The 18,222-nt window shown below is 33.3% G+C and overlaps 1 protein-coding gene across 1 annotated transcript in view; it reads right to left on the reverse strand.

Moving 5' to 3' along the window:
- LOC110018776 (CHD3-type chromatin-remodeling factor PICKLE-like) overlaps nucleotides 1-16,739 on the reverse strand; it is an 89,286-nt gene extending 72,547 nt beyond the window's left edge. Inside the window, exons 1-10 of the mRNA XM_020716211.1 lie at nucleotides 16,486-16,739; nucleotides 16,230-16,409; nucleotides 11,064-11,201; nucleotides 10,746-10,900; nucleotides 10,302-10,463; nucleotides 9,482-9,783; nucleotides 9,314-9,409; nucleotides 9,086-9,222; nucleotides 8,784-9,002; nucleotides 8,578-8,685 (exon numbers count right to left, since the gene is read on the reverse strand). Coding sequence (XP_020571870.1) covers nucleotides 8,578-8,685; nucleotides 8,784-9,002; nucleotides 9,086-9,222; nucleotides 9,314-9,409; nucleotides 9,482-9,783; nucleotides 10,302-10,463; nucleotides 10,746-10,900; nucleotides 11,064-11,201; nucleotides 16,230-16,385 — 1,473 coding nt within the window. The 5' untranslated portion in view covers nucleotides 16,386-16,409; nucleotides 16,486-16,739. The remainder of the gene's footprint in view (nucleotides 1-8,577; nucleotides 8,686-8,783; nucleotides 9,003-9,085; nucleotides 9,223-9,313; nucleotides 9,410-9,481; nucleotides 9,784-10,301; nucleotides 10,464-10,745; nucleotides 10,901-11,063; nucleotides 11,202-16,229; nucleotides 16,410-16,485) is intronic.
- Nucleotides 16,740-18,222: the final 1,483 nt, after the last annotated feature.

An 18,222-nucleotide genomic window follows, 5' to 3' on the forward strand; every position in this document is an offset into this window, starting at 1 on the left:
CTTTGTCTTTTGGCTTCTTTTGGCTTCCTGAGACATCTCAGACATTCTATTTTTCTTTTCTTTGTCTTTTGGCTTCCTGAGAAATAGGTCTGGTGTGTGTGAAGGGTTGTTAGAAGTTTTTCTGAAAGAAAAAAAGGAGAGTGTTTGGGAGAGAAAAGCTTGAATTTTCTGTTGTAGGGGAAAATAGCTCTCTTTGTTTTGTTGTTCAAAAGCATTCGTGGGGTGTCATTTTCTATTTTGTTAGGAAAGGAAGTTTTGCCGAAATCCTCTTTAAGCTAGAACTTTCAAGTGTTGGAGTATGGAGCATTCGTTGGTGGTTGTTTCCCGAAGTTTTTAGGAAGAGGATTTCTTCGGAAGGCATTTTGTTGGATCTGCCTTAGTTTTTTTGCTTTGAGTCGGCATTAAGAGGTATTTATCTTCCTTCCTCTGATTTGCAATGTTTCGGATGGCATGAAAATACTTCCTATCTTACGAGAAAGCAAGATTTGGGTATGTTTTGAAGTTTAAGCATGGATAATCTATGGAAATATGGGAATGGAGCATGATATTGGCTTTTCTTTTTTTTTCTTTTCTTTTCTGCTTAAGATACATGGAAAGCATGTTTAGGATCATTCGTACATGCAAATTTTTTTTTGTAATCCTGTCATTTCTATATCTATATGTGGGAATTTGTTGCGATGCTTTGGATGCTTTGGATAGCTTTGGATAATGGTTTAAGATCCTACTTATGCTATTCTGCTTTCTGTTGCTTGTCCCTGTTCGAAGCATACATATTGAATGCAAATTCTGGGTTTTGATGTTGCAAGGAGGATCTGTTTTGGTCCATATGGTAGGTTTGAGTCTAGTTCCTTTTGGATTAAATGTTGGCTGGAAATACTTTCATTTGTTTTGCCTCTTTATTGAGCTTGAGTTAGCCTTTATGCTGCTTGGTTTTGCCCCTTTTGTTGGGCTCGATTTTAGCCTTCTTTTAGACTGAATTTAATTGAAAGTTTTATATTAATTTTTAGCCCACTTGGTAGGCTTGGTTTGAGCTCTTTCTTTTCGAAATCAAATTTATACGAAATCAAATTTATACCTGGAATATTTCTCTATTTTTGCTCCCTTTTGCTAGATTTGGTTCAGCCTCTTTGCTGCTCGGTTTGCCCATCTTCTTGGGCATGGTTTGGTGGTTGTTTTGCTCCTCCCTAGTTTTACTTATGAGCTTGTTTGAGGCATGGTTTGGTGGCTATTTTGCTCCTCTTCCAGGTTCTACCCGTGAGCTAGTTTAGAGCCTATTTAAGTCTGGTTTGGGGTTGTTTTGTGGTTGTTTTGCTCTTCTCCCTAGTTTTACTTATGAGCTTGTTTGAGGCATGGTTTGGTGGCTGTTTTGCTCCTCTTCTAGGTTCTACCCGTGAGCTAGTTTAGAGCTTATTTAAGTCTGGTTTGGGGTTGGTTTTGTGGTTGTTTTGCTCTTCTCCCTAGTTTTACTTATGAGCTTGTTTGAAGCTCGGTTTGGTGGCTTTGTTGGTTTAGTAGGCTTTGGTTTGTTGTTTTGCCGTAAACCTCATTTGGTGTTCACTACTTTAAAATTGTCCTTGGGTTTGCCCTTGGCCGCTAGTTGGATTTGAAGCCCTTTGTGTTGGGCTCGGGTTGTCCCTTTTTCTGGTTCTGCCCGTAAGCTTGTTTGAAGCTAATTCAATGATTATTTGGGAGCCTTTAAACTGTTGGGTTTGTTGTAGCAAAATTGTAGGAAGCTATTGTTGGCTATTGTTGGCTATAGGAAGTTCAGAATTGCTGTTTGGAGCAGTTTGGAATCTTAAAAGTGTCATTAATTGTTGTAGTTAGCTATTTGGGTGTTGTAATTACTGTTTGCACTCATGAAGTTGGTGATCGGGCCCATATAGGTGTTGTTTGGTGATTATTTGATGGCTGGCTTTGTGGTGATTTTGTTCCTTTTTGTGAGACTTACCCGTGAGCTATTTGGAAGCTTTTTTTTTTTGGTCTGTTTTTCTTTATTTGTCGTGCTTGCCCATTCACTCTCCTATGTATATCAAAGGCAATGTAATGATAATACCCATGAGGGTTCTCTTTCACTATTCGTGGTCGTGCATGAAGTTTGTTTCCCTCTTTTCTGCCTTTGGTCGTTAGCTATATTGATGTTGTCAGTATTGTATTTAGCTCGGATTTAGTTTTCTTTTCTTTTCTCCTGGATATGAATCTTTTCCTCTAATTCTTTTATGATTAAAAATGTTTGATGTGGGATTAGTTTTCTCCTTTATTGCCCCTAGCTGCAAATATTAATGTGGTGAATATTCACTTTTGCTGTGAAGGTCGGTTCATTGATTGGGTGAACCGTACTTAGAGCATTTTCTAATGGTATGTTTGGACTACGTTTTAAAGTTTTACTCGTCACATTTTGAAGCTTTATTTATGAAAACCTAAATTACATTTTGAGATTTTTGAACCCCTTTTTGAGATTGAATCGGTTTTTTTTTATTATTATTATTTTATTTTTAACGATTTTTAAATGTTTTTCGGCCGAATTTTAAATGTTTTTAGGTCGAAGCACTTACGATTTCACTCTAGGCTTTACTGATTTGACTTTGTTTTAAAAGTAGATCGGTTTCTTTTTCGTTTATTTTATTTTTTTTAACGGTCAACTTAAAAATAGGAATTTCCGATTTAATTATATTAAGAAATGATTCATAATCTTAAGGGAAATATGAGAGAAAGAGAAAAGGAGAGAAAATAAAAAATAAGATTTGGATTTCGAGGTGATAAAACCTAAAGGGGGATAAAATAGTGAACCATCTACTGTTCCTTTTTGCATATGAAAGATAAAACTGTAAATTGGAAGAATATTTAGGAGTCGGAAGAAAATAAGAGTTTAGATAACAATTAGGGACATGGATTGAAAAGATCAGTAGACCTGCACTTAAGTTCCTTAAGTTTTGAATCTAATTAAATCCAATTGCTCTAACTAAGTTTGAAGCACACTTCACAACCTTTTTGCCAAAGCTATAGGTTTACCTTTTAGGTTTTAGGAGTCTGATGATGAGTTAAGCTTAATCTAAAGATGTTTGAGGGTTGTTGAAAAGGACACTTAACTGAGGTTAGACACTTTAGAACCACTTCAGACCCAAATTCAAGTATAGACTTCCTAGGCCTTAGGAGCACACCCTAAGAGAGTCCATCATCTTAATGTTCAAATGATCCTAAGAAGCCAGACATCTGACCACGAGAGTGCACCAGATTGTGATTCATGACTGATTTAATTAGATCAAATAATGAAATTTTTATCTTAACTTGACAAAAATTGAAACTCAATGCTTCGGGATTTGATTTTGTCTTACACTCAAATCCTCCTAGCAATTGGGGACATTCTAATATCACATATGAATTTCCTATTCTTGGTCATTTATATGAGATATTGTATTTTATTTTATTTTATTATTATTTTCCTATGATTTACCTGTTTATATTAAGTCTTTTTCAGGTCATACTTTCCTCTTTTACACAGCGCATAATAGCTAAACTTAAATGAGCAATGAACCTACCAGGTGTACAGGTTTAATTTATATTACAGCATTTTATTTTCCCAGCATGTTATATTATTTTCATAGCTATTATACTAGTTTCCCAGCATGTCATACTACTTTTCATAGCATGTTATACTCTTCTTCAGCATGCTATATTGTTTTTCTTCTTTACTGTACAGTACATTGTTACTTTTCTTTCACACTGCATGTTTTATTGTTTAGTTTTTGTACTATGTCTTAGTATAGAATAACCTAGTGGTTGGGTGCATTTTCAAAACTAAAACTAAACCACGAGGTGCTACTACGAAGAGTTTGGAGCGAACATCGTAGGCAGCACGACGAGGAACAATTTCCAGGTGGATCTGCAGCAGAAAAACACATTCACATCACCTATCACCTTCTTTAGTTTAAATAACAACCCATAGGATCACTCTTTAGGCTTTTCTCTTTCACTCTTTAGGCTTTTTGTACAACTCTGTTGTACAATTATAAGTCCTAACGTTTTAGAATTCCGAGGTTACTATGCAGTAAGGTGTAAATCCTCCTGTCTTTTTAGGCTATTTGCACAGTCCGATGTTGTGCAAATGCACAGTCCGATTTTGCACAGTCCGATGTTGTGCAAACATAAGTCCTAAGTCCTAAATAATTTGCAGGATTGAAATATCAAATTACATCATTTCAAAAGACATGAAGCCGAACAATAGGATAGTTGGGAGTTCACCTGGGTTTTCCCCGAATCCGTGATATCCACAACTTTTCTTCCTTTTGAATTCCTTAAATAATTGCTCCTATTTTGAGTCATTCCCATTTGATTTTCCCATGTCCAACCGTGAAAACCTAAATTTTGAAATCTTGAAAGCAAAATCACCTGATCTTAATCAAGAGTTTTCTTAAGTGACTCTCAGTCATTTAAGATATAATTAACTATAGGGGTTTGCCTCTATAGTTGCTTCTATAGAAAACTTAAAAACGCAGTTTAAAATAAACCTTATTTAACTTTTCATGTTAAATATGTCGGCAAATAAGACAATAAAAAATATTTCGCAGACCAAACGGATGTCACAAATTGTTTAGTCTAGGTGATTGAATCCCTATTACAAATAATATATTTATTTTTCGGGATAAGTGTATTGCTTGTAGTATTGTATTAAATCATCTAAACTATTTAAAATGTGAGACTCGTTTGGTCTCACTTATTTTAAAAATTAAAATGTTACTTTTAAAAATAAAAAAGAGTTATATTTATATTTAAATTATTTTCAAAATCACAAAATCATCATTTTTTTCAAATCACGAAGTTAAAAAAACGGTCGACAGCAGGTAAGAACCGCGATCCTTCGTGAAGGCGAGAGGTAGGGATCGCAAATTTTTGAGATGCTTGGGGATGCAGTACAATCCAGGGAAGTTTCGCAGTGTCTTCCGGATTATTCTTCTTTCCCTCCTTTTTTCTTTTGTATATAAGTTTCCTAGGAGCTTACAAATTGTTGTTCTTTGTGTGTAGGGAGTCAAATTTCGTTGTGTTTGTTCTCAAATTCTTATGTGGAATTCTTTCTCCTTTGTGGGTTGCATCTGAGGAGTTGATAGTTCTTCAGCTATATCTTTTCCAAGTGGTGTTGTATCCTCCTTTTTTAACCTTCCACAAACCTTCTCCTACCCACTCCTCAGCCGCCGAACTCTCCCTCCTTCACCACGACACCCAACAATTTCCCCTTCCCGCAGGTTATTATTGTTGACCCACCTCCCAAACTCCGTTCAAGCTTTTCCCAACCACCACACTACCACTACCAACCACCTATAACCCTTTCCACCTGCTGTCTCTACAGTTCCGCACCTTCCCTTCGCTACCACCCGCCTCCCATGGCTGTCATCATCCCTCCCAATCATCCATATCCATCTAGGTGACCTCCACCACTCACTAGGATACATTTAGGAGTGTTTGTTTGTGTTGTTTTTATGTTTTGTGTTGTTATTTCCATTTGTGTCATGTTGTAACCCTATTTTAATATTAATGAAAGTTTGTTTTAGTGTTTCCACTGTTCTTTTGACTAGTTTCGGTATCACAAATATCTAATAGATTATCTTATCGTATATCTAGTGACCTAATTTATAGTGGCCTTCCTCCACTTATAAAGAGATTTGGAGGAAAAACATTCATGCCTTTTATCAAATAACCCTAACTGCTCAAACAAAATTGGAAAACACTTCTATAACACACCCATTGCTTGCAAGGTCTGTGCTAAGGTGCAAGATGGGTCAAATTCAAATAGCATCATTAAGTTATAGGAAGTGAAAGCTCAAATATTATCCAATAAACTTCGTTCGTATTCATTAAGAATAAATGATTTCTGCATCAACCCATGAATTAGGAACTTTTCCTCCACTCCAATAACATACATCAGTGCCAAATCAATCCATTTGAAGGAATCTTTTCTTGATCTTGAGTTTTTTATCTACATAATAATCAAATAGTTTATCAAACTCAATTATGCCAGATCCATAAGTCATAGGAAAGTGTCAAATGTGATTTCTTATTAGAAAACATAAAGAACCAATATCCCTCCCGTAACTGCAAAAAGATTCCACTGTAGCATCCTCCAACCGTCCCAGAACTGTCGACGCTCCTCCAACCTATTAGCTAGCCCCAGCAACTCCTTGCACTTACTTTCTAGGTGCTGCCAAAAGCCACTTTCAACTCTCTTTCTCTCACAACCACCTCCAATCCGACCCCTACCGATTATCCAACCGCCAGCTGCCAACGGCCAGCCGCATACTCGCTCTAGGGCATCATTCTTTATGTTTGTTATCATATATTTCTTGTTTTGAAGAGTCGCGTAGTAACCTTTTTAAATTTCAATAATAAAACTTGTATTTCTATTGTGGTTTGGGTTAACTTCATAATCATAAGGCTTCAAACACTCGAGTGTATAAAAGACAATTAATTTGACTACATACCAAGAAGATACATTATATTGGTTATTTTTGTTTAAATGCACTAAATGGACAATTATAGAGAGAATCTATATGATTACTATATAGACAAATATAGAGAGCAACTATATGATTATCATATAGCTCCTATTTAGCTTGAAAGGGATGGTGATCAAAAAACATTCTCTAATTTTGTGTGAATTGAGAGAATATGTAGGAAAACTCGTGTTATTCTATTTAAATAAGTAATCTAAAGCATTAGAATGAATCGTAAGGTTTGCAAGTATTTTCAATCACATATATCAAAGTTAAAAGAACGATTGCATCTTTTTTTTTATTAGGAGTGCGGATAAAATACACTCAAAATGAGGCATCCTAGTCATTTACCATTTAGCAATAACATTGTTCAAGTGTCAGATCATTTGAAGTAATTAAAAGGTTTAACCAATGAAAAAAAAAACACTTACAGGGCTTGAAAGTAGTAGAACAACGAATGAAATATCTAGTGATAAAGACAACTTAATATTACTAAACGAAAAAATTATTACATATTTATGATAGATATCTTGGAGTTAGTAAAAAAACTTAAAGCTAGCTGATGCAAACATCAAAGTTTATTGTTGTCCAAAATGCAACATAAAGTGTTGATACATGATAATTAATACTTTGATTCTTGACTTTACCTAAAGTTATTTTAGGTTTTAAAAAAAAAATCTTTAGTTTTAATCTAATTAACAAAATGTATAATGGTGAGGATCACTATGGAGAATGAGTAGTGTTCTCCAAAGCTTACGTTTGTTTGGCTGAGTTTTTTTGCTGGTTGTCTTTTTGGTACAATTCAGGTTATTGGTTCTTCATGTTTTGCTCATTGGGCATCAATTTGGTTATTTGCTTCGAGCCCGCAATTACTTTTGTTAGTCTTTAGTTGTTTCATTTAGGGCATGCTATTTACTATTCTTAGACATTCAAACGGCCATTATCTGGATTGTTATTTGAGTCATGATTCGATGCCTATTTAGTTGTGATTTGGGTAATGTTTTGGTTGGATAGGCATGGTTAATTTGTGAATTTCATGTTCGGTGAAGTACACCTTTTTTTTATTCCGGAAGGGGATCCCCTATTGTAGTTTGCTTAGAGGTTTTAACTATTTATCAATTCAATCAGGCTGATTGTATACGCAAAATTTTGTTATCTGAGGACGAATTAGAGGTAACAAATAAATAAGGGACACTTCAAATATGTAAAGAAGCAGTTCTAATAAAATCACTTTTGAATTACTTTTGTTTCCTTTGACTTGAGTTCTGGATTGGATGTGGTTCCTTCTAGCATAGTATAAGTGGAGAACACAAATTTTCAAGGGAAGTTATCTAATTGTACCTGTCCGAATTGTTGTTGGTACCATATCTCCTGTTTTCTATTTCTCTAAAATTAGGGATCGGTTTATTTATATGGACTAATTACACTTTGTCATTTCCATTTGTGATTTCAGCTTCAAATCAAACACTTGATTTTTCTTAACACTCTAATTTCTATGTGAGATTTTTATTAAATGATGATTAAATTATAGCTTGTGAACATTTGGCTGTTTTTTTAACTTTAATCTAAAAAAATGACAACTTATCTAAATTTGTATTTTGTGAACTACAAATTTAAACTTCTACGTGTGATTATTCCCATCTAATCCTAGATCAACATTACCGTTAACCTGAAGAACAAGAGAGAATGTAATAATGTTAGAATGAACAAGTATTAATATTTAAAAAAATAGTTATATTATTGAGAGGGTGAGAACAATCCTTAGTAAATATAAGATAAAATAGATTCAAGTTATCTAGCTATATTGACAAAAAAATAAAATCACCAAAATATTGAAGAGAAAATAAATATGAAAAGAAAGAAGTGCAAAATAAACGAAATATAAATAAATGTTGTGCCAAAAAGATTATGGAAAAATAAAACCTCGTGTAGCAATTGACTAGAATAAATGGAGATAGAAGATTTACAAAGCCAACACAAATAACTGCGATAAGTTTAATGCTATAAAAAAGACGCAAAAACAACATACAAGTTCAAATCATGGATGGTACGCATATTCATAAGTAGACTAGACATAATGAAAAGAGATAATAACCTGAAGAGGTGTTCCAGTTAAAAGCACACGGTGCTTCGCATTAAAAAGTTTTAGTTGAAGAAACAATTTAGACTCTTTGTTTTTAAGACGGTGACCTTCGTCTACAATCTGCAACGATAAAAGCAACCATCAAGGTAGCAGAACAAATGAAGACAAATGAAGATATTGAAGAGTAAAATTAAGGAAGCAGGAAGACGATAAAATACCATGCACTGCCAGTTAATAGATTTCAGAGACACTGAATCCATGTTGATCATTTCATACGATGTTAAAAGAACATCAAACTTTGTTCTTTTCGCTTGTTTCTTTTGTTTGGCATCTTTAAAAGATTTCTTCTTCTTATGTTTTTTTGTTTTCCCTTTGGGCATAAAAAATTCATAATTCCTTATAACAGTACGAGCTTGGGCCGATCCAAAATACATTACCTGAACAATATTCAAATAATGAGAATGAAGAACCAGAACAGCTTCATTTCTGTAAAAAGGAAAAAATAAAAGTTTCCACGTACAACATTCATTTGTGGAGCCCATGTTAAGAACTCACGCTCCCAGTTCCGCAGTGTTGAAAGTGGTGCTATCACTAAATGAGGAGAGATTTTGTCTTCAAGAAGAGAAGCAAGAAAAGCAATACTCTGTATAGTTTTTCCTGCATTTAGCACTCACAAATCAGAGACATGTATAGAGCAATTTGGTTGACAATGTGAACGATTCATTAATTGCTCCTCAGAAATATGTACCGAGGCCCATCTCATCGGCAAGGATCACATGAGTGCTTTTAAACCAGGAATAGCGTAGGAAATTTAGACCTTCAAGCTGATACGGATGCAATGTCCCTGGGTGTATTCTTAAAAGTTATTTAAAATTATATTGGCTTAAGAACTGTAAGAAAACAACATGCATCATACCTCCAGAAATAAATTCTGGACTTTTCTCAAACTGCTGGAACTCTATCCTTTTCTCAAAATGCTGATATTCATTCTTTTCCTCAGACGGTTGTAACCCGTACTCTTTAAGTATTGGATCATTTGAATCGTGGTTGAGAGTTTTGTTCTTTCTACGACGTTTCTTGCTACCTCTAGACTGTATCGTCTTGAACCTTTCAATTTGAGGTTGAAAGGTAGAAATATCTGATTTAAATTCCCATGAACATTCATCATAGGGAAGTTCTCTCCATTTCACAAAATATTCTCGTTCATCACCAATTTTCCTGCAAAAAAATAATCAACCCCTAGTCAAAAAAATAAACCTACATAGCACCTCCCAGTAATATAAGAACAGATAAAAATTAAACAAAAAATATGAACAGTGGTCGGAGATAGAAAGGGAGATTTGGGGAGAGCATGAAAGAGTTAAAGAAACTTCTGGCAGAAAGAAATGATTTATCAAAGAATTTTTTTTAGTCTTTCAATGTCATTAAATATTCAATAAAACATTTTAAATATTTTTTTAAATGGTGGAAGGAAAGCCTTAGTATTTGATTTCAATTACATGGATTATAATTTAATTCCACAAATTATGATGAAACTCAGCCGAGAATATTTATAGAGTCGGCAAACAAAGCAGTGACTTTCAAACACTATTGAGACAGTAGGATAAGTGCTTCACAAACGATATATGAAAACACATGATAGCTCCCCATATGTCCAAATTACAGAAATATATTTTATTTCTGCTTCAAAATTTTTCAAATAATAAGAGTACAAGGACAACAGACAATATGATAACCTTGCTGCAATGATTCTGTCTACGGTTGTCCATTCAGGGCGAATGGCAATCCAATCATCACCAGTGCCACTCAGTGAATTCAATTGTTTTTGAAAACTATTTAATCGGATTCTCAAACGAGGATTGACTTTGCAAGCCTTTTTAAACTCCTCCTCTGGCACCCTGTTCGAAATTTGAGATTTGCTTTAAAAACTTATCACAGCAGAAAAATTGCGACAACAAAAAAAGAAGTGCAAGTAATGCTGGTATTCATATGAAAAAAATGATCAGCAGCAAAAATTAAATGCATGTTTTTCCAAATTACTCAAGATGCCACCTATGTAATGATTAACAAGATTGTACATAGTAAAAGAGAGAGGAATGCATATTGAGCAGTCACTTGAGGAAAGTTAACTAGTCATATTTTTTTCCATAGCAGTGTACAAAATCAAAAAATGTGGGTACCAAGTGCAGTGAAGATAGGACAATCCCTTCCACTTCACTAAATAATGCTTCACGCCAGCCTTTTTGGGCCCAGAATGTGTAACATCAACTCCATCTACTGCAGTTGCTCGTGTTTCACAGTCTAACATCTTATCAATCTCATTGAGGGGATTTACCTGCAGAGATTACGATGATCAATAAATGGGGTAACTGCTTCTCTTAGCACTGAATGACATAGTGTTTGAATTTGGATTTATGGATTAAATTCATTAGGAACCGCATAAAACCAATTTTCTTAAGTACTTGTATCAAAAATTTGGTCAGAACTAAGAAGATTACACATTCAGGACATGTCCAATTCTCAGTAGCTGAAGCTTTCATAGGATAAATTAAGCACTTTTGATGGAATGAATATGTGCAAGTTCTACAACAAAGAAGGCTTCCATTTTCTCCACATGCTTGGCACGCACCTTCCTTCTACAGAAACAGAAAGAACTGTCAGCTCTAAAAGATCACCCCACTCTGTCATAGCCAAATAGAAAAATAACTTCAAAGCTTATACTCTGATGCAAATAAAAAATTAAACTTATAGCACGGACTATGAATAACACTATTTCTGAGATCACGCAAACCACCTTACTTCCCCACTGTGTAAACTTCCAACAAAATAACCAATGAAATATTTTCTCCAAGCTATTTTGGTAAGGTTAATGATTATTTGGTTCAAATTACTCCAAAGGTTACATTTTTTAAGAATTAAAACAAAGAAAAACCCCTATAGCAATTTCTTTTTTAAACGTGTAAGATTCCATCATTTCTAGCACATATCATATTCCTAAAATAGGTGAATCTTATCAATCAAATAAATGTTAATCTGTACAAGATAAACTCACACATAATGGCGCTTAACTTCCCAAGCACATGGTGTAAGACATATGATGCAGGAGCATGATTGACTTTTGCTTAACGTAATCAACTAAAGACAACAATTTGTATTCAGTTCATGTTTTAAGTTTTATGAGTGCTCCATGAGAAATAATATCTCAAATTTAAAAAAAAAAGTATAGTAACAGCACAAATTAAATAAATATAAAATGAATTATTTGCTTATAAAAAAAATAAAATAAAATTATATTTATCAAATACCATATGCTCAATTTAAGATAATATAAGCAAATGCTATTATAGATTGTTATCATAAACTAAGAAACACTTTTGCAAGAAAAATAAAATACAAATCTAGAAAAATTTCTAGGAAAATACAGTAGAATTAAAATTTTAGTTTTACATAGCAATTGTTATGTAAGTAGTATACAATAAAATAAAAAAAAGAAATGGATTAACTACAATTATTGATGCATAATACATTTAAAGTTAAATTTATTACTCGTAACAAGTTTTCAGACACTAATGCCGGTTAATATTTTTATTTATTTTAATTGGACATATAGATGATGTGTTTGACACCTGTTGGGTGTGTGTTGAACAAGTGCACATGTCCTACCTATGTCGGACAAGTGCGTACCTCAATATTAGGAATATTGATGCATCATAGTTTAAATGTAGCTTTTTTACAATGATACTAATGTGGCTTCCCAAAAAAAGTGCTTCTATGATAGAAAAAAATCATAGAAGTGCTTTTTAGGAAGCAAACATATGTATCATTCCACTACTTTTGGTTTTCATATCCAAAATTATTCTCGCAATTGCTACACAGAATATTAACATTTATATCTTATCAGTTAATTATGTATTTATTTTAATCAACCGCATACTATTTATGATTAGTGGGATAAAGGCTTGTTGTAGCTGTTGTTCATTCTATTTATGATTAGTGGGATAAACGCTTGTTGTTGTTGTTGTTGATACTATTTATAATTAGACAATTATATTATAATTACATGAAATCCAATAATACATTGATTTCGATAATTCTATCAACTCCTATTACTGTCATACCAATTTGGGTCAAGCCACCACAACCCATACAGAATTTTACACCACAATTTTAATATGATGCTACAACATAATCCTCAGCTTTACTCAACAGCATATAACACAACTTTATAAAACACAATATAGCATACTATAGCACAACAGCAGAAGAAAACCATTAATGATTTATATTGCCCAACACCTGGATCCATGAAAAACAGCCTGTATAAATGTAATTTTGAATAATGTAATTTTGAATAATGTAATTTTGAATAAACCATCTTTATTTCTCCACGATAGCCTCTTAATTTCTACATAAATAAAAAAACAAACCAAAAAACAGTATAGTTGGATGATACATTTAAAAAAATTATCCACATAAAAAGTTGATGTCAGAAGTTCTTAATGTGGAAAGTACAGCATAAAATTAAAAAAAGGCCAGCACAAATTCTCTCTCCCCCAAATGGGGAAAGTACACTCACTACACTCATCAAGGCACTTAACAGCACAAACATTAATCACCATCCCTTCATATGCTTCATATCTCAATTTATATGTTCATTGATCACAAAAACAAGCACTACCTTGTAAATGAAATCAGGCATACTTAGAGATGTGCTTAGTTTAAATTGGTTCCTAAATGACCATGATTTAAAAACGAACTAAACATCAAAAGCAAAAACTAAAAGTTAAAAGAAAAAAAAGAAAACCAAATCAAATCAAACAATGCAATTTAGCTTAGGATTTAAGATAAGAAAATAGAAAGCAATTATTTTTATTAGTTTGGTTCGATTTAAATCAATTTCTTGGTTATAACATATTAGTAGTATAGCAATGATTTATATGTTATAAATTTGGAATTAATCATTAACTTTCATTTTATGGCTAAAGATAAACCATGTCTTAATAAACTTTAGTTCATTTTTTTTTACCAAAAACTCAAAATCAAAATAAAAAACCCAATCATTTACAAAAATTCCTAAATCAAAATCAAATCTAACTTAAACTTAATCAAATCAATCAATTTATTAAGTTTTGTTTGGTTTAAACAATCTTTTCTAAGCTATAGGCATGCTCTCCTCTCCACAAACCACAAATGGAGTAAATGCTTGCCTGGCCCACTTCCCTGGAATTACAATGTTGTTGCAGGCAAAACCTACTAAATAAAAGGTTCAATTGCTAGAAAAAAAATAACTCAAATGATTTCATAATAAAATACAAATGATAGAATAAGAATTTTAACTGTGTGAGTATTCTCAATTAAGAGAATATATTAAATAATAAAAACACGATATTTTCTAATTATTAACTTTATAGTATTCAAAGATCTCTATGATAAGACTCCCCTGTCAAACTGGAGTGCATATATCATGAAGAACCAGCTTGATGTAACTCTTGAAGAATCAAAGTAGTCCCACAGCTTTCATGAAATATATGATGTTTGTTCTTCACTAAAAGCATAAGGAGTAATAATTCTATTTCGTAGCAAAGCATCTCCAATGAAATGAAAATTTATTTCAATATATATAATTCTAGTGAAAAAAAAAATTTATCATGGATGCATACCCAATTAATCAATTTAAAACGGAGATCCACAAGAAATTGATACTCTTCAATAATGCATGTCATTTCATACTTTTAATGCACTATAGCTCTATATTGAAATTTTGTGCTAGATTTAGCAACAAGTATCTATTTTTTATTTATCCATGGAAATATGATTTCCTCAAAAAAAAAAGTACAATCATTTGAAGTAGAGTTTTAATCTCCAGCATAATTAACCTCGTAGAAGGCACCAATTTGTAAATTTTTGTATTATTTATAAAGTATTCATTTACTAAATAGTTCCTAAAATAGCTTAGAATACTTGTATTAGCATCACAATACTTCTTCTCTGGATTTTCAATGTGTTGACTTAACACACCGACAGCAAAGAAAATACCAAGTAAAGTGACAGTCAATCTCAAATCAATAAGCTTAGGGAAATAAAAATAATTAGTGGCCTTAATATTTTTCTCATTATTGGAAATTTGTGAAGCATCCATAGAAGATTCTAAAGGTTTACCCCAAAGAAATCTAATTTCTTCAAGTAGGTCTATAACATGTTTCATTTGGGAGAGAGAGAGAGAGAGAGAGAGAGAGTGATAATCTTTGTTCTATGCAAACTTGAAGTCAAGAAAGTACTGTAGTCGTCCCATATTTTCAATCTCAAATCTCTTAAAGATAGTATTTAATTCACTTGATACGTTAAATATCACTTCCGAAGATTTTGTTTAAAGCTAAAAGGTTCATATAGTAAAATTCCTGAGAAGATTTTTGTTATAAGAAAGTAAAATAATCTTAAAATTAAATTGATAATAGAGAATTGCCTTAGAAACTTTGTGTGATGAGAATATAAAATGGTCTTAAAAGTAAATTTTATAATACCAAAATTATTTTAGTGATGTTGTATGAATCTAAAAGTCGGGTTATGCAATATTCATTGATATCTAGATTGAGGAAGCCAAAAACTTGAATATTAGAAAGGAAAGGAGGAGGAACATACATGCATACAAACAAAAAAGATATGTTCAAATAAAAATTAATAAGCAAATATGGTGCCTTTCCCAGCATTGAAAGTTTTCTAAGTATACATAGAAGAGTGTAGGTCTACCCCTAAGAAAGCCGATTTCCTCAAGTAGGCCTATGATATATTTCATTTGGAAAAAAGAGAAGGTATTGTGGTCATCCAGAATTTTTACTATCAAATCACTTGAAGATACTATTTAATTTCCTCAATATTTGAGATAACTCTTCAGAAGATATCGTTTAAAGCTAGAAGATTAAAATAGAGAAGTGCCGAACGAATTGTGTGTGATGAGAGTATATCATGGACTTAAAAGGTAAATTTTATAAAACCGTTATTATTTCAAAAATGCTGCATAAAAACCGGCTTATTAAAAATCCACTGATATCAAAATCTATTAAAGAAAAAATTAAAAATATTAGAAAGGAAAAGAGGCAGACCATACATTCATAAATTTTAGGTCAAATTGAGTCTATTTTTTATTTCCATATAGCACAGAGTGCTACAAATGACATTAGATATTATGAGTATTTACATCAACCAGTTAAAAAAATGGGCAAACTGGCTCACAAAGCTATAACATTAAGCTACTTAACAGAGAAAAAATATCAAAAAACTTTATAGCCAGAGCTATGACTGATAAATTTTCAATAGAAGTTGCCATTGAACCAGTAATCCAACATATAAGATTCTCAACATGTTTTTAAGCCTACAGGAATTTGATCATCTGAAAAACACAATGTCTAGACAGTTTCCAATCTGAAAAGGAGGCATTGAGGTTGCTTAATGCCCAATTAGAAACTCCATCAGTTTCAGCAAGGAATGAAATAGCAAGGATTTTTTTTTTTTTTTTTTTTTTTTGACTAAGGAATTATAACATTCTTATTTATATGTTTTTTGTGTGGATCTTTTTTACGGCTGCTAGCCCTGCTATAGTATCCCTATACCGAAGACCCCCTCCATTCTCCAAATAAGAAAAACTCATAATTAAGCATACCGCATACCGCATCTTCTCTCACAATTCGCTCGGTCGGCTTCTGGTCTAGCTCAGTTGTAGACTTCTTCTTCGAATAAATGAAATCATCATCGTCTGAACCCCCGTCGCTGTAGAAAGGCCTCTTGTCCGATCGAATTCGAAGCCTCTCCACCAAGCTACTCATCCTTCAGTAAGATCTACACGTAAGCTGAAATCCTATAATTCAGGAGAATAGCAGGGCCTCCATCAAGAGAATACGAGGAAAGCGAAAAAATATGCTTTACCTAGGGCTAAAGCCCAGAAACAGAAAGTGAGCCTACAGACTCCAAATTGAAACCTAGCGGGCGCCAGAGAAATGAGAGTGAAAGTGAGTTGAGCTGATATCTCTGAAGACTATTATTTGGGAGCAGTAAGCTCCGTAGCCCCGGCGATCGCTGCCGTTCAACCGTCGCGGCGTTGGGGAAAACAGAAGCCTTCACGGTGAAGAATTAGAGATGCTCCGTTCCCCCCGTAAAGGAAAGTGATCTAACATAGAGGTAAATAAATCGAAAAATAATTAATTTTAACCGAAATTTGCATACATGGTACCTAATTTATAAGTATTTATATATCTGATAGTTTACTTTTTTTTTTAATATTTATACCACCTAAATTTTTGAATAGTATGCATATAAAAGTTAAAATTTAATTATTAAATATATAAATACATAAAAAATGAAATGTATGTATATAAATATGTCAATAACAAACTCACATATGTGTGTTGAATCAAAATTTGTGTATGAATCACACCTAAAAAATTGAGTGTTGAAAGATTTAGTATTATAAGTATATTACATTTATTTCTCTTACCTCAATGGGGACTTTGGGTTAGCTCGTTTGACCTAGCTTGGTTGGTTCACTTGATTGACTATTTATAGAGGTCTTACTTTCAACAAGAGTCTGAATAAATGTGGGGCGTCTAAGGATATTTACCGAATTGACTCCCCCATTGGGTTGGCACTTTTTCAAAATGAGCTTATGCATTGGGTCAACTCCCTCTAGTTTGGGGACGTAGACACCCTCCTGAGTAGTTTTCAGATTAGTCGCTCTGTCAACATCATTTAGCCATTGTCTCATCAACTTTTGGGCTCAATCGGCTTTGGCTGAGTTGGCTTGGTTCGTCTAGTTTGTCCAAGTCGGCTTAATGGGCCTCACAATCTTTTTTGTAGGGGGTTCTTCTCCTTCACGTTCCTTTCAACTGTGTTATTAGAATTCTATAAGATTGGCACAAATATCTTTTTTATGTGCATATTTTAGTTTTGCGGTTCTCTTACTTCTTAAAATCGACACTATGAAAAGAATAAGAGAATTAAATGAAAATAGTAGATCATTCAATTTTAACTAGTGACTCAATGATTAAACTACCTGGATTTCAGAGTCTTTAATTCTTGTAAAGAGAGTGATGGGAGACCTGCCCATGCATACTCCATTTTGTGTTTTTCTTCATTTGGGTCGATCATCTCTTGTGTATTTAGTATTTCAATAGACAAACTCGCAAAATCTCAAGCCAACATTCTTGCATAAAACCTGATCTGTTTTATATTTACCAAGGTAAGAGGTTAGGATTGCCTGAAGGATAAGAGGAAAAAATAAGGTTATAGTAAAAAGAAAGAGGCTCTCATTGTCGGATCAAGTGGGATTTTATAATTCAATATTGGGTGTACAGCTAAAAAATTTTTCGTTGACTGGCTCAGTTCCTGATTTAACCACCCAACCACCTGTAGTGTGCAAGACCCTTCTGCAATTAGCTGCTCAAATGACTTTTGATGTGCTTCATCTGCTCCCACCAGTGCTCTCTGATGAGCTTATAATGTTTGAATTGATTTAGTTTTTGGGTACGAGGGACTTTCTCTTGTATTTGCGGAGTTCGTCTTTTTTTACTTTGGTGTGAAATACCTCTTGTGGTGCATATGCTCTCGTGCAACCTAGTCCACATGAGAGTCTAACCGAACTGCAAAGGAGTGTTGGTCGTTCGGTTG

The sequence above is a fragment of the Phalaenopsis equestris genome, unplaced genomic scaffold, assembly GCF_001263595.1.
Source record: "Phalaenopsis equestris unplaced genomic scaffold, ASM126359v1 Scaffold000036, whole genome shotgun sequence".
Classification (NCBI taxonomy): Eukaryota; Viridiplantae; Streptophyta; class Magnoliopsida; order Asparagales; family Orchidaceae; genus Phalaenopsis; species Phalaenopsis equestris.